Source organism: Acomys minous (assembly GCF_964271855.1).
Source record: "Acomys minous genome assembly, chromosome: 3".
In the NCBI taxonomy this organism is placed as follows: Eukaryota; Metazoa; Chordata; class Mammalia; order Rodentia; family Muridae; genus Acomys; species Acomys minous.
The window spans coordinates 19,421,031-19,447,164 of record NC_140485.1 but is presented as its reverse complement, the minus strand read 5'-3'; the positions used below and the strand labels follow the sequence as shown (position 1 = coordinate 19,447,164).

The following is a 26,134-nucleotide window of genomic DNA, read 5'->3' as shown; positions in this document are numbered from 1 at the left end:
TCTCAGTTTTAGATCTATAGTCTAAAGGCTTGGGAGAGCATCTTGGGGTTGTTTTGTCAACAGTTACACTTTACAGAGCCACAGTCACACTGAAATTACAGGTTTTCTTAGGCTCCTGCTTCCCCCAGGAGTGGCAAAGAGGCAGCACAAACCGGAAGCGAACCCCACGGAAATCGCCACACAGAAGGAGTTCAGCCCATTATCGCTGTGTCTACAGCTCCTGATTAAAAAAAAATCCTTACCTTTTAAAATAATACCTCCCCCCCCCCCCCGGGATCAAACCAAGCATCACCCGATAGCCCTGACAGTCAGCACAGTTTGTTGGGATTCTGTACAGTCTTTCGGGGCTGTGGATTTAGCCCTCCCATGGCCTTACCATGGGATCATATGGTCTCTTTCCTCGGATGTGATACCCCAAAGTTCCCATTGCTCTAAGGATGCCTAAGTGAACTCAGAGTGTTTGCACATGACCTTAGTTAGCACAAGAAAGGTGTGACTTTATGTCGTTTTTAGTCACTTACTTTAGCTACAGTACATCAAAGTGCTGACTGCAATTATCTCTTATAGTATTACTTGAGGCTTTTAAAAAAAGATTTATTTTATTTTAAATTATGTGTTTATGAGGGGAGGGTATGTGTATGTGAGTGCAGGTCCCAGAAGAAGGCATCAGAACCCCCTGGAGTTACAGGTGATTGTCAACCTCCATGTGGGTGCCGGGAACCAAATCTAGGCCCTCTCAACGATGAATACCTACTTACTCAATCTCTGAGCCGTCTCTAGCCCTGGTATTATTATTTGGCTTTTGGATATATTTTTTTAATTTTCTTTTAAACACTTTGCGATTGTTTTCTGTTTGTTTTTGCATAACCATCATGTTATTTTAAATGGTGCCATGAAAAATATTCCTTATTATCACAGTCTGCTATGGCTACCTGTAACTCACCTGCCGGATAAGTGGTCATCCACTTCCTCATCCCTGTCATTTGCGCTTTGGGTTGTTTCCCCACATTTTCAAGGTTTTTATGGAGGAGACCCACCTGTGTCTGTGAATGGGTCCTCAAGGAAGTGCCTAACACAGGTGTTACCCTGCTGGTCCACCCTGTCACACTGTCCCTCACTACCAAGACCAGCAGTATGTGAAAACACCTACTGTCTGCTTTAGGCCCCAGGCTGGCTATGCATGCGCGCGCTCTCTCTCTCTCTCTCTCTCTCTCTCTCTCTCTCTCTCTCTCTCTCTCTCTCCTCTCTCGCTCTCTCGCTCTCTCGCTCTCTTTCTCTCTGTCAGGAGGCCAAGGGGAGCAGAAAAGGGCTGCATTGGCAGTGTCAGTGTGGTGACCCTGGGTCTGGCCCACAGGAGTGATTTTTAACAAGCCCAGTTCCCACAACTGAACCTCCAGAGCAAAAGAAAAGTAGGCAAGTAAGCAAAAATAAAAGAAACACACACACATACACACACACACACACACACACACACACACACACACACACACACACACAACCTGTTGGAAAATACACACAGAGATTAAAATAATGTTTGGCACTTGCATCACACTTTTAAAATTCTTCAAACGCTTTAGAAACACTAGCTAATTAATTAAGCTGCCTAAATCTGCTTGCAGTTGGTTGAGATCTCCAGAGGAGCTAAAAAAAAAAAGGGGGGGGGAGGGGGCTGAGGGGAGGAGCCAGCCCTCCCCAGCCCAGATTTTATTGTCACCTGCCTGGGGTGTGATTACAGGCCTCTGGCTGTACCACAAGAATAGCCCTGCTCCAACTTGTCAGCGCTCAATTCCCAAGTTCCCCCTGAGCGCGGCTCATCGTCAACTGCTGACTCACAGTTCTGTGCGCAGTTGAGGATGAGGCTAATAACGGAGCACCAGCACCGGCTCCTGAGCGCCACTGAGGAGATGAAGCAAGGAAGAGGCTGAGGTGGGGGGAGGGGATGGGGGGGTTTGCCAGGGTCACGGAGCAAGTAAAACCCCTTCTCTCTCAGCTCATCAGTGTATTCCTTCAGCATATCTATGTTTTGGGGGACAGGGTCTTCCTAACTTGGCTGACAGTCACCGAGACCCACTTGCCTCTCGAGCATATTTCTATTGAGGACACAGCACATGCCGGGCAGAAGACAAGAAACACTTCCTAGTGGATCTACCATCCTGATGGTGGGGGAAATAACAGTTGAGAGCAAGTCAGATATACAAAGAATACAGCAATGTGATGATTAGGTTTAGAACTAGAATTTAGCCAGCAGGTATACAGCAGGTGCTTATGGATAGCTTTGGAGCAATCTTCATGACAAAGCAGAGGGTAGATATCACCAGTTCCCTACTTTTGCCTCATTGAATGCGATATGAACACTGTTCTCGTCCAGGCCTGTGCTTCATGCACGTGGTGGTTCCAGTTTAACCGGTCTCCCATGGCCAACTGTACACCCACTGGAATGCTCATGGCTCCCTGCTATTGGCAGCAGCTGGTGATGTCACTGATGCCCTTGGGAGGCTTCCTGTCTCTTCAAGCCTGTCCCCTCCTTGTGCCTGTCACTTGCCTAGCCACCAGTCCTACCCCTTGTAGGCTGGCTGATGCTGGCTGAGCCCCTGTTTTCAGCAGATTTCATTTCTTCCCCTGTAGTGTAAGAGTCAGGTTGTACCCAGGCTGGTACTTGCAGGTTCCACTCACATCTGCCATGAAAAGTGGGCATCAAGGGGAGCCCTGGCTGGGGAAGAAGATGAGGCTGGTCAGTGAGCAACCAATGACAGGTTCTGGGTGCCTGCACTGAGAGCTGAGCTGAGCTATGGACCTCTCTTGCCTTAGGCTCTCTCCCTTTGCCAGTGCAGCAATGCCAGGCCAGTGAACAAACACACAGCATGTCTCCTTCACCCAGCCGACATAAGAGGGGCAGCCCAAGGATTCGGGTACAGCTCTGTCTAATAGACAGAGTCACATTAGAAGCCAGTGGACAGTCCATCTGGGGACCAAAACCATGTTGCACTCTGCCACCCTTGCTGTTATCATCCTCATCTCCTGTCCTCATCCTGTCATCCTCCTCTCTGGACCACTGTGTCTCTAATGTCACTGTGTCCAAATGCTCACATTCTGCATCCATACGTTCATCAAACCATTGGTCAGGAGAGTAGTTAGGCCACTATGCTTGGGTGACAAGGACTTCATCACGCTCACCGGCCTGAGCTTATTTGTACCTATCAGAAGGACATCAAGATGAGCTCATGCTAAACATTTTAGAGATGAAGAAACAAATTCTAGGGACCATAAAAAAGCTCACATCCCTGCAGCACTTGGTGGTGGGCGAGCACCTGGGCCTTCTCTGATGACCTAATGATGGTTCCAAGTGATGCAGCCATATGCTACTGAGCCACACCCAGGGCCCGAGTTCTCAGCTCTCGTACTGCTGAGAGCAGCTGGGCTGCTCAGGACTCGCTTTCCAGTACAGAATCTAATTCTTTAAAAAGTACCACACATCCTGGGGTCTCCTATTTCTGCATCTCTACTGAATTTATTCCCTCTGTGGGGGAATCCAAGCTCCCATTCTAACTGACAAATTCAGATTTAAATTTCAGAGCCCAGATCAGGTAGTAAACTAAACTTAGCACGCTGTGACTTAGTTTTCTTTTTTTTTCTTTCTTCCTTTCTTTTCTTTTTCTTTTCTTTTCTTTTTTTTTTTAATTCTGTTTTTAGTTTTTCGAGACAGGATTTCTCTGTGTAGCCTTGGCTGTCCTAGACTCGTTTTGTAGACCAGGCTAGCCTCGAACTCACAGTGATCCACCTGCCTCTGCCTCCCGAGTGCTGGGATTAAAGGCGTGCACTACCACTGCCCAGCTTAGTTTTCTTATTACAGTCTTGAGTTACAGGCCCATGTGGGGGTTAAACATGGTAGCTCTTGCAGTGTGCTGAACTCAACACCATTGTTTGTACTCAGTCAGTGAAAATCATTGATAAACTTGAATTTTCAGAGTCCTTTAAGGTGAATAATAGCTAACTCTTCTTTTCCAGGAAATTCAAAGGCAGAACTGAAGGTGATTCAGGCTGAGAAGTCAGTGTCCGTTGCTGCTGGGGACACCGCCACTCTGAACTGCACTCTGACTACCCTGCTCCCCATAGGACCCATTAAGTGGTTTAAAGGAACAGGGCCAAACCGGCAGTTAATTTACAAGTTCACAGGAGAACACTTTCCTCGAGTTACAAATGTTACAGATACCACTAAGAGAAACAACTTGGACTTTTCCGTCCATATCAGTAACGTCACCCCAGCAGACGCCGGCACCTACTACTGTGTGAAGTTCCAGACAGATCCGTCAGAGTATGGCAAGGAACTCCAATCTGGAGGAGGAACAGAGCTCTATGTACTTGGTAAGTGAGCCTGCGCCTTCTTCACCCCCTGGTGTGTAGCAACAGGTCAAAGAATAGCATCCCTGTCCCGCGAGTGTGCAATGGGAGATCACGCTCATGGTCTAGGCTCAACCTTCAACAGATCAGGGAAGCCGAGGCCAGTTGTTTGCTCCAGGCTCCAGGCTAACATGTAAGAGGACATCTGTACCCTCATCCGCCCGCCCACAACCCTCTCTCTTCCTTGCTCATGGGTCACATACCAGTGAGTACCGGAAAGCAGGCTCCTTGCTGCCCAGGCATTACGCATCTCCACAGGCTGGCCAAGTACACAGGAGGCGCTGAGCCTACAAGTTACTGCAGTCTTCTCTTGATAGATAGTTCAGTTTTTCCAAACTGTGAACTTCTAAAATAGTGCTGCACTGGTTGGCTCATTGTCTAGCAAGAGACCCACTGCATCCCATAGCGTGTGCGGTTTAATTTGTGTGGGTGATACCAGTTTCCCCTCCGGGCAGCCACCAAGTCTCCTCCACACCTCTGCACAGAAGCAGTGCAGGTAGCTTATCCTGATATGACAGAGACACCGAAGTTCCCAGGTAGTGTGTGTCACTTGCCTGGGCCACTACAGCCAGCAAGTGGTTTCCTGCTGCATCTTCATCATAGCATTTTCTCCTCAAACCAGAGCCGTGAATGTCCACCTTTCCAGGTGTGTTAGGACACTGAATAGCCCATTAGGAAGCCATGAGGAATTGACCAAGACCTTGCCATTTGGAGCAAGGCTTGGCTTCTGTTGAGCCCCCAGTTTCTCTTCGTGTAAATAATAACACTAATGGCTCCATTCCGGGTTCTATCAGCATCACGATGTTAACAAAGCCCTAGATGAGGTGTCAGGGTCATTACTGAGTATGAGGAGGACAGTGGCCAGGAGGACAGGGGACAGAGTAAGTCTGGAATCACATGGTAGATAAACCACTCCCTTGCCTGTGTCCTGGGACAAGCCCTCCACATAGCAGCCTCGGTGGCCTCTTCTGTCCATGCCACTCCCAGCATTTATGGTCAAGGCTGAGGCAGTGACATCATATCAAACACTTAGAACAGTGCCCGGCTTGTAGAAAGGATTCCACCAGTGGGAGTTGTGCTGAGCTGTGTCCATGTGACCTTGAATGGGTCACTTTCCCTTCTTGGGCCTCAATTGTTGGTGGAGCTGGGATGGATCGATGGCTTTCCACCTGATTGTATAACTCATCTAAGAGACTAGAAAGCACCATACCCCTGTATCTGCCACAGAAATGCTGCTGTAAATGTGCTGACATGGAGCTGAAGTTTCTGAGTGTGCGTATGTGCATGTGTGTGCATACGTTTGTGTTCAAGTGTGTGCACACGCATGTGTGTGTCGTGTGTGTGTGTGTGTGTGTGTGCATGAGTGTGTGCTGTGCCTGTGTGTGTATGTGTGTGTGCATGTGTGACATCTGCCTGTGCGTGATCAGGGGACAGAGGCGGATGTTTATGTTCTATTATATTACTTTCTGTTTGAGACAGGATCTCTTAGTGACCCTGGAGCTAAGCTGGTGGCCAGCGGACCCCAGCGATTCTCCTGTCTCGGCATCACTCCCGCAGCACTGGGGTGATAGGCACATACCATCGCATCCAGCTTTTTACAGAGTCTAAGGATTTGAACTCAGGTCCTCGTACTTGTTCAGCAAGTGCTCTGACCTGCAGGCCCATCTCTATAGCTTGTGTCGGAAGTGTCTAACCACAGCCAGGCTGAGACAGATGTCCTGAAACCTCAGAAGAAAAACCATGACTTTTATTTTTCCCCTGGCAAAGGTGGTCCCCATGAAGCTGGTACTCAAAAGCCCTTTCTGCTTCAGAATAGCAAGTGCTCTCTGGGTCCCCTTGATGATCAGAGACATGTCCAGGAGCCTCAGCCGCCTGGAGATGCATCCCACACAGCCCTGACAGCTCTGCTCGGACCCCCACCAGGAGTGGGAATTTCCTGACCTATACACATCCGTGTCTGCACCGACCCTCCCTGCCTCGATGGCCCCAAATATCACAGATCCTTCCTCAGTGCTCCAGGCTCTCTAAATGGCTCAGCTGGATGATGCACCTGTGGCCCCTTTGGGGTTTTTGGACCTGCTGGCCTAACTCGGGTCCTGAGGGGGTTACTACAAAGGAGGAAAGAGCCACAGTGTGTGCCATAGAAGACATGTGTGGTCTCAGAGCTAAAGATAGTAGCCATAGCTGTTATTTATTAGACACCTACTGTATGCCAGAAGTCACGTTTATGTCATCTTCCCAGGGTGACGTTTTTATCCACTTTGCATGGAGGAAACACAAGATGGATGCTTGGAGGATTTTTAAAGTACTAAGTTAAGCATCTCAGTGGAAAAGATGAGTCCTCCCCACTTATGGGCTTGTGAGCTCAGAGGGAGCAGCCGGTGTCAGGCTCCCAAGAACCCAGTAGATGGTGACTTCATTTGTTTCTTGATACCCGTGGGATATACCCAAATCCAAAATTGTTCAAGGCCTTCATCCGAGATGGGGGAGATTTGCGTGTATCCTACACACATCCTGCCATCTATTTTAAATCATCTCTGGATTTCTTATAATACTTAATATGATGCAAATGCTATGTAAATAGTTGTTCTGTGCGTTGTTTAGGGAATAGTGACAAGAAAAAGCCTGTACTGATGCAGCTTTTCTCAACAAATTTTACATCTGCAGTTGAGTTAGATTTAAGTCCAGGGAGTCCCCAGGGCCAAAAGGATGGCTCTTTACCATTTCAGGGTCTTAAAGCTGCTGGTGTCCTGACGACAGGACTTCAAGTGACACCCTTCCTGTGCCTTCAAAATATCAGGTGGATTTTTAGGAGCAAGTTATGTGTTGGCAGGTAGTGTTTGCTGTCTGGAAGTGACTTGCTGCTGGGTAATAAAAAGCAATTTGCATTAACCCCTAATTAAAGGGACACTGCTTCCTCCTAGTCACACATGTGTCCTTTCAGGATCAGAAGCGCTCTCCCCCTCCCCCCCCCCCCCCAGGCCTGGAGAGTGGCTCAGTGGCTGTGGAGCCTGTACTGCACTTACCAAGGACCCCAGAGTTCAGTTATATAGCACCCCCGAGGGATGGCTCACAGCTACCTATGAGTCCAACTCCAGGGCATCCAGTGCCCTCTCTGGCCTCTTAAAGAACCTGCTCACATACATAGACACGTTCAAAAAGTCAAGTTTTTGTAAAAACCTGGGTCAAGGACAGATCCTTGTGCCTTCTTGTTTGAGAAGCATCTCTGTGTGGCTGCTGTCCACACAGGAAGTCTCCAGGGCCTCTTTTCATCCTCACTGCACCCAGAAAAGAGAAACACTGCCTGCCGCGCATCTCACAGGCGTGGCTCTGGGAGGTGCTCATGGGCGTGGCTCTGGGAGGTGCATGCATCTCAGAGCAGCCATGGGTTCCAACTCCATGCTTCCTACAGTGTGGTTTGGTTCCCAAGTTTACCCCCTGCAAATTCTTTCTCCAGGAATGCAGCTAGGAGTAGTTGAAGCAATGAACCGAGCCAGGTCAGCAATCCCGGAAATCCCTGAAGCAGAGATTTAGACCTCAGGCCTGGGATTGCTGGCCTTGCCTTACCGTCTGACTCATGAAACCTCTGCTGAGGACATGGCCACTCCAGGTTTTATCAGGAGAAGACTAATGAATAGTGTCGCCAGGCTGGAGAGGCGGTTTGGTGGTAGAGCATGTACTTAGTGTGCGTGTGAGGCCCCAGGGCCGACCCCTGGCTCTCCAGTGATGATGGTGCTGTCTAGGCAGGCTGTTGATACCACCGGTCCCTTTGCTTGGCCATCACAATCTTATCTCTTGTCTATGAATGCTCCTTTAGCCAAACCTTCCCCACCAGTGGTGTCCAGCCCTAAAGCCAGGGCCACATCCGGGCAGAAAGTGAACTTCACCTGCAAGTCTTTTGACTTCTCTCCCCGGAATATCAGCCTGAAGTGGTTCAAAAATGGGATTGAGCTCCCCCAATTGGAGACCACCGTGACCCCTGAGGGAGAGAACGCCTCCTACACTGTCTTCAGCACAGCCAAGGTGGCACTGACGTCCGAGGATGTTCGTTCTCAGGTCATCTGCGAGGTATCCCACCCCACCTTGCAAGGAGGCTCTCTTCGTGGGACTGCTAACTTGTCTGACATCATCCGAGGTAGATGTCCTTGACTCCTAGCCCAAGCACACAGTGACCGTTACCTTACAACTAGCACCGTGCTGTAGTTGCATTTATGTTACCAACAGCAGCTACAGTCGCTGGGCACTCAGTGTGAGCCACACACCCCGGCCTTGCCTGGTACCTTCATTTATTTTGCTGTGGTGACGTCATTCCCACTCCATCCCAGAAGCTGCATGCATTGAGATCACTCATTATCGTCATACCCTTCCCCAGATAAGGCACCTGCTGTGTTCTGGGTGCTGTGCTTAGTGGTCCCACTCACCTTCAGACCCGCGGTGTTTGAGTTACCTGATGCATGCTTAGCACTCCTGTGTTTGCTGTGTGGTAGGAGAGGCTCAGCTCTGCGGCCCCTCCTCGGGATCGGAGTGCAGCTTAAGGTTAGAGCTTTTGCCTGTACTATTTCAGTTTCACCCACCTTGAAGGTCCAAGGGTCCGCGGTGGCAGGGAGCCAGGTGAACGTCACCTGCCAAGTGCGGAACTTCTACCCCAAGAACCTCAAGCTGACCTGGCTGGAGAATGGAAACGCGTCACAGACGGACACGCCCAAGGACTTCCAGGAGAACAAGGATGGGACCTATAACTTGACCAGCTGGCACCTGGTGAACACATCTGCTCATAGGGAGGACGTGCTGCTCACTTGCCAGGTGGAGCACGACAGCCAGCCAGCCCTCACCAAAAACCATACCGTGCAGGTCTCTGCCCACCCGAAGGAGCAAGGAGGCACGGATACCCCCTCTGGTGAGTGGTGAGGCCTCCACTCCCACTCCCTGGCTACCTTTGTAACTTTTTTTTTTATCTGTTTGCTTTTTTTTTTTTCTAATGTTAAAGTTACATGTAATGCTTATTGTAGGACAGCCTAGAAGTCTATAAACATAAGCACAGTTTTAAAGTGGGATCTCTCTACATTCTTCTCCAGCTCTCATACCCCTACCATCAGCACTGGTGAGAGTTCGGTCCCGTCTCGATGGGTCTGTTGACACGATGCACCGGAGAAGAGTGAAGGGAAGGAGTCAGGCTTTGCTTGCACCCTATCCCCTGCCTTCTTCACCTAACAATTGTCCCCATGGCCCCTCCCTCCCCCTCTCTCTTTCTGGCCTCTGTTCCTTGCCCTGTCCTTGCTTGTGCCTCCTCTACCTCCCATAGATGCTGGTGGTTTGGCTCAAGGACAGCCATTACTGCAAAGAACACCCTCCCTCCCACTGTTACCCAGTGATTATCTCCATGGGACAGTCTTCCCATGGCTGTTTCTAGACCAAAGAGTGTGTGTCTAGGACAGCTGCCATGCTCCACCGTCCCGTGACAGTCAACATGACAGCAGCATCACCTCAGCCCCTCTAGTGTGCTGTCGGTCAAGAGCTCTTCCTTTGGAAAGTGGCCACATGGCAATAGCTTTTTTAGCACTGTCCCATCGTTTGTCAGCACCACAGCCGATGCTTTGTACACAGGAGAGCCTCTGAAGGGAAGAGAGCAAGCACTATCTCTTCCCTCATCTTTCAGAGATGCCCCAGGAACTCCTCAGGCCTGTGATGTGCTCATTTCATTTTACCCATGCCTGATTCTCACAGGATACATACATAGTATGTGTGGGCAGGATATGTCCATGTCCACGATGGCTCTGTCACTGACTTGCTCCATGGTGTTGGACAAGTCGGTGCCCCTCTTTGAGCCTCTGCTTGCTTGTGGACATGTTGAAGGGGATAGGTTTTTGTCACTCCTTAGTTTGTAAGGGTCATGACTGTCTTACTCAACACTACCTTTAGAGTACAGACAACCTTGGAGGGAATCAATAAATAAATACCGTGAGAGGGGGTGCAAGGTTGGACAGGTGGTTTGTCAGGTCATCCTCATTACTGTTGAATGAGGTAGAGATTAGTATGGGCCTCAATACCGGGAAACCAGTGGCGGCCATGGCTCTTCTGATGCCGATGAGGACTAGTTGGAGCACCTATCTGAGTTCACATTTCTGTGTCATAGAGCCCTGCTCTTGACAACGGTGCTGTGGTCTGAGACAGTGGTTCTCAACCTTCCTAATGCTGGGACCCTTTAATGTGCTGTGGTGAACCCCCCAACCATAAAATTATTTTCATTGCTACTTTATAACTTTAGTTTTGCCACTGTTGTGAACCGGAATGTAAACATCTGTGTTTTCCCGTGGTCTTAGGGGGACCCCTGTGAAAAAGTCATTCAGTCTCTCAAGGAGTCGCGACCCACAGGTTAAGACTTGCTAGCCTAGGACCTGCCTGTCCCCTGCCACAACACACACACACACACACACACACACACACACACACACACACACACACACACACACTGTGGTTTAGGTGTCAGCAGCAAGTCCTTCACTTTCACCACCTTCCCCAGCCCCCACAGCTGACGGCCGCTGATTTGGTTTCCAGTGTATCTGTCCTGCTGTCATGGCCGGTGAGAAGGACGGCTTTCTATTCCTCAGGATCAGGGGTATAGTTTCTGCCTGTATCCTGCGGCTGCTTTCTCTGTGTTTGCCAGCAGCGTGTGTTTTGCTCTGCTCGGGAGTGACCTGAGCAAGCCTAGACATCTCTGGCTGACCCGTCTGGAGAATGGAAATATATCACAGATGGATGCGCCCTTGGCTTTCACAGAGAACAAGGGTGGGACCTATAACTTGCACAGGATGGCTCCACAGCTAAGGATGGGAAAGGGGCACCCAGCCTCCATTTATTATTTATTATTTTTTATTTATTTTTTTTTCTGTTTCTGAGTTGCGTGCATGAAGCCTTTCTTCTTTGTGGTCCTCAGGTGACAATGATTCTTCCAGCCGGCACATCTTCATCGGTGTGGGCGTGGTGTGCGCTTTGCTGGTGGTCCTGCTGATGGCAGCCCTCTACCTCCTCCGGATCAAACAGAAGAAAGGTGGGTGGGATGCCTGCTTTCCCACAGGGCTGTCCTTCCAGGATGGGCCCTGGGTTCTTAAGCATGAGTGACTTCCAGTGCCAAGAGACCCTGAGGGTTGCGAGGTTGATGGAACAGCATCACCGCGCTGGAGTCTAAGAGGGTCACTCCTCAGCTTTCTTCCCTCCTGACGGCAAAATGACCCTCACTGCTCCAGGACTCATGTCTTTATGGGACTACTACTAAGGTGGTAGGAAATACGGAGCTGCCAGGGTAGCAAGCGGGGGAGCCTCGGGGTCTCGGGGACTCATCCTGCCAGCCTCAGAGAGGAAATGCCTGAGCTGCCCACAGCCTTCCGCATCCCTAACATGTGCCCAGGTTCCATGTTAGCAGGTTCCCCAGTGTTACTCCCAACTACCACCAAGGGAATGCAAGTGGGAGAGCTGGCAGAGTTTCCATGTAAGATGTTAGGAAAGCGCCTGACACACAAATGCTTAACAAAGTCAGTTCCTACAGTCAGTGTTCAACAGCAGTTCCATAAACAGCCCCCCCCCCCGAAAGCCCCCTCACAGCAGTAAGGTGCATGGCCTTAAAGTTCACCGGGGAAGGTACGCATTGCAGGCCAGGCCACGTTTCCCTTGTCGTGTGTGGTTATGGCTATGCCAAGCCTCCGGCCTTAGAGTCAGGCCAACGGGGGCTCCAGGCTCTTCTTTCATACTCTGCCCTCACAGCCTCCGCCAGCTCCCCTTCCCCCACCCGAGCTTGGTTTAGTATTGGCTTTGGCCCCAGCCACGTTAGAGGAAACAGGCAGGGGGCAAGCGGTTCATCCGACTCGTTTGAGGTCACACAGCTAATTAGGGGCCCTGATTTGAAGAGTGCTTATGAGGCCCAGATGCACTGCTGTGAAACAGCAGCTCTGCCACCTTCTGGGACCTCACAGAGAGGTCTGCTTTAAGCTAGTTTTTCATAATATCTCTTTTACTGAAAGTGATAGATACAACATTTTATATCTCACCTCGGTGCACCCCTTTACGTATAAATGTGAAACTCTTGAGGTTTTCTTTTGGTTATAGTTTGTTCTCTTTGCTGTTAAGAAATGCCAGCTGTGACCCTCATGAACCACAGCCTGAAAACAAGCTGCCATCCCAAGCTGCCATCCCTAGCTGAGTGTCTGGCTTAGTGGGGACAGTGGCCAGCCAGGCTCCCATCCCCTTAGGACCCCTCTGTCTTTGTTCCATGCTCTCTGTCTCGTCTGGACCAACTGGAAGGACTCACCTTTGAAACCTCAAGTTCTGTCTGAGGACTTGAGTCCTTAGTTAGTTAATTAATTAGTTAGTAGGTTGGTTGGTCAGTTCGTTTGTTTTGTCTGACTGTTTCTAGAATGCCTAGAGAGGGGTGCACAGGAGGGACCCCTGTTCCGATTAGGAAAGCATGTCCCTGGAGCAGCACCTTGTTGGGCCAGGGACATGCTTGAGACATTGGTGAAATCCCAGCTGTCCTTTCAGAGGCTCAGCACTGGGCGCAGGCAAGCTCCTTATGGGCTCAGCATCAGTGCCTAAGAGATCAGAGGAGACCACGCAGCCCCTAAGTAGTGAGTGTGTGCAGAGCCTGGCTCCCAAACACAGACTCAAGCAACAGTGATAGCCAAAATGTGCTTGGCCTGGGCCCACGGAATGATGCAATCAGTTCTCACCACAGACCTTAGGGGTCACCCTGACCCATTTTACAGATGAGGTGACTGAGATACAGGAGCCCTATGAAACTTGTTCAGAACGAACCTTGTGGCTGGTAGACTAGAACTCAAAGCCAGAGAGCACATTAGGATGTCCTCTGCACATCCCATCCCATCTCTCTCTCCTGTACCCTGAAGAGCCATCCTTTCTCCCCCATCATGACTACATTCGGGGTGAAGGGTCCCATTTCACCTGCCAATGCATCTGGGAAGATATCCATTGTCTGGCTTAAAATGAGGACAGTCTCTGTTCCCGAACTCCCAGCGATGTCTGTGCCCACAGCACTTGGGTCCAGGGCCCCCCACCCACCCATTCAGATGTGGCACGCTGCCTGCAGCCTCCCTCAACACCTGCGCACCTGCAGACCCAGATCCGGGGAAGGCCCAGCCTGCCCCACCCAGCTGCCTAAGCTCATCGTCCTTGGGTGGCCTGTTCAAAGTGCAGTGCTGAGCCTATTTCAGGGCATATGTTGCTTTTTTAATTACAATTTTATAACAAAATGGGAATCAAATGGCTGCAGATATAATATAATCCTCCAGAGATAATCTGTGGGATGCCCGTCCTACATCGCAGACCTAAAAGCCCTGAAGCAGACAGTTGCTTTCTTGGAAAGCGAGCACGAGTAAATAATGGACGAAGTGGCTTCTTTAACATGAGTTAAAGAAGTTCAGAGACAGGCAGTGACCCCCCCCCCGCACCGAACAGGCAGTGACCCCCCCCTCCCCCCCACCGAACAGGCAGTGACCTCCCTCACCAGGGGTCACACCTGCCCCACAGCTCTAATTCCTGTTAGGTCCCACATCACTCTCTAGTGATGTGGGTCCTAATTGGGGCCTGCCAAAATAGAAAATTATGTGCTTTAGTGAAGAGGAGGCCTGGCAGACAACAGGAGGACACCTGGTCCCTCTGAGCTTAGCCTCTCGCTCCCCCCTTCCCCCCACACCCGGAAGATGGTGAATGACTGTGGGCCATCTACTGACTTGGCGTTAGGCCCTCCCTGGGCTAATTCTCCCATATCCTTGGAGGCATAAACCTCTTGGCTCAAGGAAAGTTACACAGCAAAATTGTTTCTGGTTAAATAGCCACTGTTTCTTTTTTCTCTTTCAGCCAAGGGCTCAACTTCTTCCACAAGGTAAGTGGGCCTGGTCACTATCGTAAGTCACTTATTTAAAGTTTTAAATCTGTGTGTGTGTGCACGTGTTTGTATGCGTGAGTGTGGGCATGTCCTTGCCAAGCATGCAGATGAAAGTCACTGAGTACCTTGGTCGTTGCCACGGTGCTTGGCTGAGATTGGGTCTTTGTTCCACTGTGCATACCAGGTTGGCTGGCCTGTGAACTGGGGATTCTCCTGTCTTGGTCTCCCATCTCCTCTTAGGACCGCTGGGATTACAGACAGATAGATGTGAGCTGCCACCTCTGGCTTTATGTGGAGTCTAGAGATCTGAGCTTGGGCTGCGTGCACAGCAGGCACTTTACCCGCAAAGCCATCTTCCCACATCTCCCTCCTCCTTTTACTTAGTTGTCTGACAGACTCCCAAATACTGCATATCACCAACCCTCACTCCTCTTTCTTTTGTATGCTGCTTTCCAGGTCTATTTTTAAATATTGCCTTAACAGAATAAGTTTCAGGGCCTTTGCATACTCCCCAGTGAAAGAGATGGTGGCCTCCCCACTTAAGCCATCTGTGTCCATGAAGTCCTGCATGCTCCACTGGACTGGCCTTCCCAGGCCTAAGCCACATTCCCCGCCTTCCTTCTGCCAAGCACCTCAGTCGGATGGAGCCTGAGAACCTGCTAGAGTGGTAGATAAGGCCCTTCTGAGGTCACAGCCTGCTCAGGAGCTCAAGTGGTGACGTCACAGGATGCGCTAGTGCAGTCAGTTATGTTCAGGGGCGGGGGGTTGTTGCAGAGCTCTGTTCTAGCAGCTGGGGTACAACCCGGGCTCAGAGCTGGGAAGGGAGGCAGGAAGTGTGCAGAGCACGGTGCCTGCAACAGAGCAGGGGTGGGTGGCCTTATATGAGGGGGCTCCGGCAGAGGAAGCCATGGCCTCTGAAGAGACATGTGAGCAGGGACCTGAAGCTTGGGGTTCTGGGGAAGGCTTAGCATTCCTGGACAAGAGAACGGGTCAAACCAAGCCTGGGATGGAAAAGCCCAACTGACTGGCCACAGGAAGGCAAGAGATGAGGAAGCCCATGCAGCCATGGGAGCTTCAACTCTTTTGGAGAAAGGCTTGTCTGGCTTGTAAAGCCAGCCCTGGTGCTCCCCAGAGGAGTAGGAGAGCACCCTGTAGTCTGTCATGTGAATGTACCAGGGACATATAAAATTGTAAATGGCTTCATGTCGGTTCAGGTGAGGTAGTGTCAGCACGTGAGCTGTGCGGACCCGGCCTTCCTTCCTCTGTCATGTTCTCTCTCCCTCTCCCTTCCCTCCTTCTCTCTCCTTCCCTTCCTTCTGGAGGCTGCAGAGTGGAATCCAGTGGTATAAAGCTTTTGCCTGTAGAAGGACTCGGGAGGTTCCAATGGAGATGTGACCTAGCTTTTGTTTTACAAGTACCGCCTTCTTCCGTGGGCAGACGCTAGGCGACAGGTGTGGTAGAAGCAAACATGCTAATGAAGAAAGGACTGGAGTGGTCTAAGCAGGTGATGCAGGCTTGGGCCGGGTGGAATGTGGGCTAAGAAGTCATTGGATTCTAGTTGCGTTTTAAAAGATAGGGCCAAGAGGACTTCCTCATAAACAGGGTATAAAGTCAAGGACAGCTCACATTTTGGGGACAGTGAGGCTTCCACCCTGGCTAGAGGACCATGAGTCATGGGCATTGTGGTTACACATCATAGGAGCACCTCACTTACCTCCAGGGACGCTGGGAAGCTTCATCTGCCCCAGTTTGCCCAACAAGAAAGGGTGCACAGGACCCTTGGGATAAGCCTTGCTTCCTGTTTCGGTCTCCCCGGGTAGCCCCCTGAACTGACCCTGCCCAACCTCCCAGCCTGTGCCTGTCCCCAGACATGCACATCACCGTGCTATCCCTACCCCACCTCCCTCACTTCAGCTGTCACCTGGTACAAGTCTTTTCTAGGAGCCGAGCACATCTCTCTCTCCTCTGCTCGGAGACCTTGAGTTGCTTTCTGTAGGCCTTCAAGGTCAAGTTCAAAGGCCTTATGGCCCGACCCTTGTGCTTACACATTGTTAGTTCTAGCTAGCCTTGAGGCCTCACACTGTGCTGGACTACCCCTCTTTTCTCTCCTGCCACACACACGGGGCTCCAGCTTTCCTCCTAGCCCACTCAGACTGGCCTCTTCCACACGTGTACCATCCAGAGGCTCTAAAGGATACAGGGACAGGGTGGGTTCTGCAAACGATACCTCAGGAGCTGTGCACCATAGTAGCTAGAGCCCTTTTAGCTGGTCCCCTCTTAATCGTCTCCACTGATGCCACTACTCCCTCTCGGGTCAGGAGGCCTCCTGTGAGCCTCTGGTGCTTTGTACGAACATCCTGGTGCATGTGGGCTCTGGGCCTGTCTGCATTTCCCGGACCATATCTATTGAACACAGGGGCTGTGTCCTTCCTGCTCACAGCCAGCAGTTAAAGCACTTGGTGCCTTCCCTAGGGTAGGATACATTTTTTTTTCCCCAGAAAGGCTTGTCAAATGAAAGAATGACTGAATAGTTGTCATCCCTGGTTGCAAGGCCTGTGTGCTCTGAGCCCCTGGAACTCCATCCCCGTGGGAGGGGGTTGCTGTCCAGTTTGGTGGTTGTTGTTGGTTTGGTTTTTTTTTTCCTCCTTCTGTTGTTTTTCGCTTGTCTTACTTGGTTAGATAATGTCGTTCTGGAAGAAGAAAAAGTGACAACATGAGAATGGAAACAGCAGTCACAGCTTCTGTTCAATGAGCACTTCCTGTGCCCCACGGCCCATCTGTCCCTTTACTTAGATCATCCCACTGGTGATCATGACTTGCTCTCCCTCTCCTTGCTGAAGGCCAGCGGTCCCCAGACTTGAGTGTGGCTGAAGCCTCAGATGCTCTTCAAACACAAACCGAACCTGAGCCTCTGATTCAGATATCATGGCACCCTTTGGGGACTCCCTGTCCCCCAGTAGGTTATCATAGTTCCCCTTTCTGTGGTTGAGGCAGCCACGATCTGAGAAGTTGGCATGATGCTGAGCTGCCCCGGGCCTGTGCGGGATTTCTGGTGCCGACACCGGCATTTCCCCGTTGATGCTCTGCCGCCTCCTGCCACCTGTTTCTTCCTCCAGAGAAGCAGGGCATTTTCTGTCCTTTCATATCATTCCAGCCTTAGCCTACCCAGGGAGCTAAATCACTGGCTTCTTTCATGTCTCTAGACCAAAGTGACGGTGGGTAGCAAGCCTTAATGGCGGTTTCCTGGGCAGCAGTGGCTCTGGCCCAGCATGGGATCAAATACTTTCTGAAAGACACTGGTGCTGGGGTAGGAGACAGCCTAGCACCTCAGAGAGGGTGACGGGGATCCTACGCCTTTGAACTCAAAGGACCCTGCAGGCTGCTGGCTGGCCATGGGCCCAGCCTTCTGACATACAGGCAGAACACTGTTATCCCCACCCACACGAGAGTGTTGTCTGCTCTTTTATTGGGCACTGGGGTTCATTTGGATGGCCACTGTTTAAATGTGAAACATTCACTGCATTCATTCTCAGAATACCAGGACTACCCTGATTGCGTGTTTATTTTTCTGGGCTGAGCTTAGCGAGGAGCCAGACTTGAGTGGCGCTGATGGACTCCAGTGAGAAAACACTCAACCTTTCCACTCAGCGAGTATCGACAGAGGGAGTTATAAGCCATGAGCTAGCCCAGGACTAGGTGCTAGGGTCTCTCATCATCCCGCGGGAGGCGGCTCGTCATGAAAACTCAAAGCTTAATAAGTGATGTGCAGCAAGAGGTGGAAAGGGTAAAATGAGGCAGAGTAAAGGGGTGATCAGGGAAGTCTCCCCTAAGTAGACAACATTTAGAAGGAGCTAGAAGAGAGACATGAAGCTCCCATGTGGGACTGTCAGGGGCCGGAGCACACTAGGTGGGGAGTAGCTGATTCCAAGGTCCTGAGGCAGGAGTGTTGATGAGGCTGGATTAACTGGAGCACAGGGGAGGAAGCCTAGAGCAGGGACAGGAACAGGCTATGCAGAACCTCACCAGTCAGGATGTGGAAGTGGACTACACTGGTGAGCAGCTCCTCCTCCTCTTACTCTTCCTCCTCCTCCTCTCGTTTGGGGATGGGAGTCTCAAAACCCAGTCAGACCTTGAGCTTGAAACCCTGCTCAGCTTTCCGAGTATTGGGATTGTGGGTATTGGACCAACATGCTTGGATTTTACTTGTGCATTACAAAAGCAAGAAATGAAGGCAGGGAAACCAAGAACTTCCACTGCCTGAGGGCCTGGGACCAGCATGACAAGATGACTAAGGAGCAGAATTTGATGTAGCTTTTGGAGATGGCCAGTTAGCCTTGTAGTGCTCATACAAGCGAGGAAAGAATCCAGCATATGTCCCACTTTGGTCTGAGTCCAGGATGAGGAATGGTGGTGCCGTATCTTAAAACAGGACAGACAAATGCTTACAATATTGAATACTGCTCTGAAAGGTAGGGATGCTCTCCCGAGAACGAGTTTGGGAGTTCTGTGAAGGTTCAGATAAGGCAGTTTAAAATAGAATTGCAGCCGAGCCCAGTGGTACATCCTTTTAATCCTTGCACTTGGGAGGCAGGGACGAGTGGATCTCTGTGGGTTCAAGGCCAGCCCAGGCTACAAAGTGAGACCCTCGTCTCCAAAGAAAAGTGTTAAAATAGGATTTCAAAGATTTGTAAGGAGAGCTGTCTGTGCAAAGGCCTTGGGGCTGTTTGATAGGCACTGGCTTCAATGTTGGACACCTGTGCCTATGCAGCAAGGCAGCAAGGCAAGGAAGAACAGAAAACAGAGATGAAGATGCGAGGTTGTCATAGAGAAGCAACCACACTAATCCAGCACTGATGGTGGTGCCTTCCATAGCTCAGTCATAAAGGATACATATTAAGTTAGCCAAAAGAAAAGTAGTAAGGAGTTTGTGCTGGCTGGTTTTATGTCAACTTGACACAAGCTAAAGTCATCTGAGAGGAGGGAACCTCAGATAAGAAAACGCTTGATCAGAAGGTCGGCCTGTAGGCAGGCCTGTGGGGCATTTTCTTAATTAGTGATTGATGGGAGAGGGCCCAGCCCATTGTGGGCAGTGCCATCCCTGGGCTGGTGGTCCTGGGTTCTTCTATAAGAAAGCCATGGGGAATAAGCCAGTAAGCAGCACCCTTCATGACCTCTGCCTCAGCTCCTGCCTGCAGGTTCCTGCCCTGTCTGAGTTCCTGTCCTGACTTCCTTCAGTGATAACAGTGATGAGGAAGCCTAAGCCAAATAAACCCTTGCCTCTCTGGGTTGCTTTGGTCATGGTGTTTTGTTATGGCAATAGAAACTGTAACTAAGATGTCACCCAAGGCTACTGCTGAAGAAGGAAATGCAAAGCAGCAGCAGCCCTCATGCATTGTCAGTGGGCAGATGTGGGACAGAATAAGAGTAGTAAAATGAGCAGACACAGCCAACCAGTGTGTGTGTGTGTGTGTGTGTGTGTGTGTGTGTGTGTGTGTGTGTGTGTGTATGTTGGGGGTTTCTGAACAAGATGGTGACTGGATATGAACCAAACAGGCAGAAGGTGGGAGCTGGTGCCTGGGGAGAGAGTGGCACGTTCTCCTATCAGTTGCATCCTGGATCCTGGGGGACTGTGTGGCCACATGGGACACCTTATGATCCAAGCACTCGTGACAGCTCTATCAAAAAACCCTGCAGCCAAGCCCCGTTGCTCATCCTGACATTATTCATGCTCCAGAGCCCCAAGTTTCTGGCTTGGAAATTTATAGACCTCCTGCAGAGCCAGTGGCTCCAGCTTGCTCATCGCCACCTTCACTGTGACCCTCCAGTGAGCCACGCCTGGCTTCTGATTGCAGAATCGGGACCATGAACAGTGTTTGTTGTTGTTTATTAAGCAAGGCATTTTGATTCTTCTCCTCCTCCTCCTCCTTCTTTTTTCAACAAAAATACATAGGTATAGTTATAATATAGAACATTTGGGGAATACAGGAAACTGAAACAAACAAACACACTCCGAAGACGACTGCTGTTAACATTTTCTTTCCAGCTGTCCAAACATTTTCATTGAGATTGCCTCACAGAGATTTGCTCTCTCACTTATTAATGAAAGCATTTGTAGCTCAACCACTACCACAACAAAACCTCTCAGGACTGAGGACATGACTCAGAAATGCCACTTTATTAGCATGAACAAGGCACCAGGTCCTGTCCCCAGCACCACAGAAATAAAACAGAAACTTCTCATCTGGTCTTGAACAGGAAACGGTTTCGGTTTATGCTAATTTTCAAAAACCACTGCCCATGGGCAAAGCCCCAGGATATAAACTTACTTCCACATCTTGCCCAGGGCACATGCCTTTGTGTATTCAATTCTCCAGAAAGGTACAGTTCTGGGTCAAAAGATGGGACAGTCTCCAGCTCAGTCTCCAGCTCAGGGTTTCTTCAGGACTTCCCAAAGGATTGCCCTGCCTTGCCGCTCCACAGCCTCTACATCCCACATTCCTCAGCGTGTACCTTTTCCAGCACTATTGTTTTTTAAAGATCCTTCCAATGGGGGCTTTTTAAAAAGCGTGTCTGCACTGTTTAGAATTCCCTCAGTGAGACTGACTCCTGTGTCCAGACGTTTGATAAGCAGTTATGGTCCCTCCTCCGCCCATGTAAGAAGTAGGGCCTGAACGCTATTATGATTGATTTGCATAAGCTCTTGAGATAGATATTTTTATCCATGTCTCTTTCCGTTTTAGGTTGCACGAGCCTGAGAAGAATGCCAGGGAAATAACCCAGGTACAGGCTTTAGTGAGCTGCCCTTCCTGGGAAACTTGGGGTGTGATTTCCTTGCTTCAGCCGGGAGTTGCAGATCCAGTTCTAAATTAAGACGCTGGGGGTAGGGAGGATCTGCGCATCACTCAGTCACCCATGAGCCCTCTGTGTCCTTTTCTGCTCCAGGCAGGAGAGTCTGGGGCTCCTTGGTTCACTGGTAGCCATTGCACAATGCCAGAGGACACCAATAGCAGAGTGTGCCCAGGAAATAATAGCCCGAGTCAGATTACAGCCTCCTTGGTGCTGTAATCTGGGCAGGTGATCTAGCCAGTTCTCCCATCTGCAGCACCAGCAGCAGATCACTTCCGCCTCCTTGTAGCCTGCTTTCCCCCTACCAGCCATGGCCCCTCTCACCTTTGTGGAGGAAGGAAAGCCCTGTGTCACTGATTACCTGGATTACGAGGGCACCTTCCTTGACCTGGTGGCTTCTCCCCCATCTCACTGCCGAGGAGATTTTTATAGGCAGCATTGTTGTTTTATTCCCCAGACCCCTAAGCCCTGTTGTCTCTGTCCAACTGTGTCACCTCTGGGGACACAGGGTTCCTCAGAGCCTTCTAACAGGACAAACCCTGTCCTGAACCTGGAACGAAAGCACCAGCTTTCCTGCCGTTTCCAAGGCAGTTGACACCGCTTTCGACATAATCTGTTGACAGAGCCGGTCTTGGAGAGGCGTGGTATCCGTAGGCCAGACAGCTCAGTTTCCCAACCCAGCCCCAACCAGCCCTAGCCATGAGACGAGTGGTAATTAGCAAATAGAAGGCACATTCTAGTCATGGCAGCAAGAATCCTTTTCCCCCTGTTATTTTGTTTTTGAGCTTCCTCCTGGAATCTTCTGGGCAAAAGATGACGGTGAGAACTGGTCACCGCAGCCCATAGAAATTCACATTCTGAGACTTACTGAGTTTGCAACTTTGAAGTGCCGGGTCCTGGAGGAAGGTGGCCACTTTTCTTTTGTGTGGAGCCTGCGGGCAGACTTTTGCTTTAGGTTCCCCCAGTGCTAGCCTCTGGATATTGCCAGAGCCAGACACCAGTTTAGTCAACATGGTATCCCGAACAGCAGTGGGTACCTGCAGGCTCTGAGTAGAGGCACGGCCCTATGGGAAGTCCACCATGTTAGGGTCCCAAGAGGCTTGTTTTCTTTTTTTTTCAGCCGAGTGACTTAGCCCAAATTACATTGAGTTTACATCTGTTCCCCAAGTCACCTTTGTCACCTGTAAAATAGGGCCAGTGATTCTCCCTGAGTAGAGTTCTAGTGAAGTGACTTCCGACTGTGGGACTCGATCCATCTATTCATCAATCCACTCGTCCTCCCATTTATATATCTTTTTACCCATCCATCCCATCACCGTGGACCAGGCCTCTGTACTAGCCTTGTTGTCTGCAGTATAACAAATGCCCAGTTTTAAAAAAAAAAGCGCTATGGAATAAACATGTAAATGCAGAGGTGTTCCCTATCTCCTGGGAGATCACGTTGGTAGATGCTGTGATAGGGAGATCTGAGCTGAGGAGCTCAGAGGGGCTCTGGGCCCAGCCAGAGGCATTGAGGACCACGAAGATCTTAGGATGGAACTGGGCCAGAGCAGAATTGTACTTGGTGCGTTGGTGTCTCTTGTAAGGAGAAGTGAGGGTGGGTAGCCCAGGCCGAGGAGGAGAAGACACGGAAAAGGGGAGAAAGGAGCTGCAGGAGGTTCCACCTGAAAAGTAGGAGGGGCCAGGAAGCAGGGATGTGGGCTAACTAACCACCATGGTATTTCGGAAGACCCGACAGGAGGAAGGTGCATCGGAAGGAGAAAGGCTGGAAATAAAAATAGCCTTGGCAGGAGAAGGGCCTGAATTAAAGCTGAGCCCCTTGGGAAAGAAACAGGCCGACTCTGTAGCTAGTGGATGGGTGAACAGGCTGACGTTCCAGAATGACCTTCTCTCCGTGTCTTTTAGATCCAGGACACCAATGACATCACCTATGCAGACCTGAATCTGCCCAAAGAGAAGAAGCCTGCCCCCCGAGTTCCCGAGTCCAACAATCACACAGAGTATGCAAGCATTGAGACAGGCACAGGGCCTAGGCCAGAAGATACCCTCACCTATGCTGACCTGGACATGGTCCACCTTAGCCGGGCACAGCCGGCCCCCAAGCCTGAGCCGTCCTTCTCAGAGTATGCCAGCGTCCAGGTCCAGAGGAAGTGAATGGGACTGTGGTCGGCTCTAGGGCCCATTCCCACCAGTTTTCTTGTCCCACGTGGAGTGGCCAGGATGAGGACAACCAGCCAGCCAGTCCTGTCCCCGGAAGGCCAGGTGGCACAGGTCTTAGGACCAGGCGTAAGGGTGGCCTTTGCCTTCCCTCCAGGGCTCCTTTCTTCTGGAGGCTGGTGTTGGCAGAACCAGAGGGGGAACTGGAGAAAGCCGCCTGCAACCCAACAAGTGTGGTGCCTCGCTCAGCGCATCACACGTGGGTCCGGATCTTGGTCTTGGGGACCCCAGGTTGCTTCCTCGATGCTCCAGAGCCTGGTCTTCTGTGTGGAGACAAGCTCGCCTTGTCCACCCAACTTGAGCTTTTGGTCAAGGATCTCTTTAGCTCAGACTGCCCCATCCATGGAAGAACTACATCCGAAGACTGCGAGTTTTCAGCCGACAGTGCTGGCCTCCCCACCTCCCAGGCTGACTAGCCCTGGGGGAGCAGGAGCCCTCTCCTCCTAGACCGGCAGAGACTCCCTGGGCATGTTCAGTGTGGCCACACCTTCTTTCCAGTCCCAGCTTGCTTCCTCCAGCACTAACGCAGCAGCATCACTCTGTGGACACCTGTAAATTATTGAGAAATGTGAACTGTGCAGTCTTGAAGCTAAGGTCTTAGAAAAATTGATTTGTGCTGTTTAGTTGTTGTTGGTTTTTTTTTTCCTTTTCCTTTTTCTTTTTTTTCCTTTTTTTTTTTCTTAAGACAACAGCAGCAGCATCTTGGCTCTTTCGTCGTGTGTTGAATGGTTGGGTCTTGTGAAGTCTGAGGTCTAACAGTTTATTGTCCTGGAAGGATTTTTCTTACAGCAGAAACAGATTTTTTTTTTCCAATTCCCAGAACTCTGAGGACCAAGAAGGATCCCTCAGATGCTACTTTCAGGCACTCAGCATCACTGGGACAAATGGGGCCGTGTCCTTACAGAGTCATGTGGCTGGCCCTTTGCCTCTGTGGCTACTGTGGTAAGTGCAGCCTTGTCTGGCCCAATGCTGACCTAACGTTGGCCATTCCACGTTGACGGGAGAAGGTCAGTGACAGCCTCCTTCACGCACAGGCACTCCAGAGGCATGCAGAGAGAAGGGGGCGCTCGGCCAGTACCCGGTGTTTCAGCCTTCTTGAGCTAATCAGTGCAGGAGGAATCTATTATTCTTGTCAAACCTCAGCAGGATCACGCTGGGACACCTGCTCATACCTATGACAACACAGCTATGAGCCAGGGCAGACCACCCCTTGGTCACTGGCTCAGCAAACTGGGCAGAGGTCCCGCCCTCCACGCTTCCACACTGGATGCTGGGGCCTGGCTGGGTCCAAGGCAAGCAGATGTTGCAATCCTGGCTCTCTGGTCTTAACATGTAGCTCAGTAAGTTGAGGCGCTAATGTCTCTGATCCCAGGGGATTCCTGGCTCAGGCTGTTCAGTTAGGAAGCCGAGGCAACCTGCCTGTTTCTGGAGTGCAGACACAGTGACAGGGTTGGGGGGTGGAGGCGGGGGGGGGGGTGAGACTGGCAGGAGCACAGCAGGGATGCAGCTCTCAGGATGGTGACCTGATACTTCCCGCGATGGCATCCAGGGGTTGCTGAGCCAGTTGCTTGCTGAGTGTTGGCAGCACTGGCACAGCAAACCTGAACTTGTCTTTGGCCCTGTCACCTTCTTGGGCTGTCTTCTAATTCCAAAGGGTTGGTTTGTAAACCTCCATCCCTTTCTTCTATGCCTAGAGATGGCGCGTGTGGTTACACACAGGGGTAGAGATGAGTTAGAATGGCCCCGCACTGACATCCTAATTTTGTCTAAGGGTGTTTTTTTGGAGAGAGAGAAGGAATGAGGCAGGGAAGGTACACAGCTATAGCTGTAGCCAGGCAGCCTGGAGCCCCCCAAACCTATGTGTAGAACCCCGGTACCAGGAAGGAGCGAAAAGCACCCTGTGAGAGAGGGGGGCGGGGGATCTCAGTTTATCTGTAGACCAGATGAGAAGGAAACCGGCCCCATTTTGTACATAGTTGCAACTTAAAATTTTTGGCTTGCAAAATATTTTTGTAATAAAGATTTCTGGGTAACAATGATGCCTTTGGGTATTGCATTTTGTCTTTGGGACCCTGCCCTCGGAGCCTGCCAGTTGCCTGTCCTTTGGGGCTGGGGCTGAGATGGACAGTGCCAGGGCTACGAAGCACTCTGTCTAACTTGGCCCTCTCTCGGTTTTTACAGATGTCAAGGTTCTGCTCCGTTGGCTCAGAGGGAGTCATGGCAGCATTGGTTGTGCTGAAAATTAAGGCACCCTGAGTTTGTCCTTTTTCCACTACTTCAGTGTTGTGGGGACTTGGACAATTTGCCCACCCACCTGCTGCCTTGGGGACCGTGGCTGTTCAATGGAGTTTAATTGTGTCCCCTCCCAGGGTTTCCTGGGGATTAAGGGAAGAACACACTGTGCTACGTGGCAGTTTTGTACTGAGTGCTGGGCTGTCCCTCTCTGCCTGCACAATGGGGATTGGTGACACCCCTCCCCCCACCCCATCACCCTCCCACCCCCACCACAATCCCCCCCCCACCTCTTCTTAGGCTTTCTATTGCTGTGCTAAAACACTATGACCAAAAGTGACTTGGAGAGGAAAGGGTTTATTTTGCTTACACTTCCACAGCACGGGTCCGTCATCAAAGGAAGTCGAGGCAGGAACTAATGTCGAGACCATAGAGTTCCCCCTGTGGCTTGGTGTTTCCCCACCCTAGAAATTCATGCCCCACATTTAGTGCCCAGCCCCTAGAATAAGAGAGACTTTGGCCCACCATGTGTGTTAGCTCTTTGTC

General features: G+C 50.7%; 1 protein-coding gene across 6 annotated transcripts in view; it reads left to right on the top strand.

The window, feature by feature from the left end:
• SIRPA (signal regulatory protein alpha) overlaps positions 1 to 25,395 on the top strand; it is a 39,950-nt gene extending 14,555 nt beyond the window's left edge. For 3 of the 6 annotated variants that reach the window (XM_084777260.1, XM_084777259.1, XM_084777262.1), the window contains 7 exons: positions 4,006 to 4,362; positions 8,216 to 8,533; positions 8,963 to 9,295; positions 11,333 to 11,446; positions 14,266 to 14,290; positions 21,034 to 21,085; positions 23,045 to 25,395. In XM_084777260.1, coding sequence (XP_084633386.1) covers positions 4,006 to 4,362; positions 8,216 to 8,533; positions 8,963 to 9,295; positions 11,333 to 11,446; positions 14,266 to 14,290; positions 21,034 to 21,085; positions 23,045 to 23,293 — 1,448 coding nt within the window. In that variant the 3' untranslated portion in view covers positions 23,294 to 25,395. The remainder of the gene's footprint in view (positions 1 to 4,005; positions 4,363 to 8,215; positions 8,534 to 8,962; positions 9,296 to 11,332; positions 11,447 to 14,265; positions 14,291 to 21,033; positions 21,086 to 23,044) is intronic. The other 3 variants (XM_084777261.1, XM_084777263.1, XM_084777264.1) reach the window with 3 other exon arrangements.
• Positions 25,396 to 26,134: the final 739 nt, after the last annotated feature.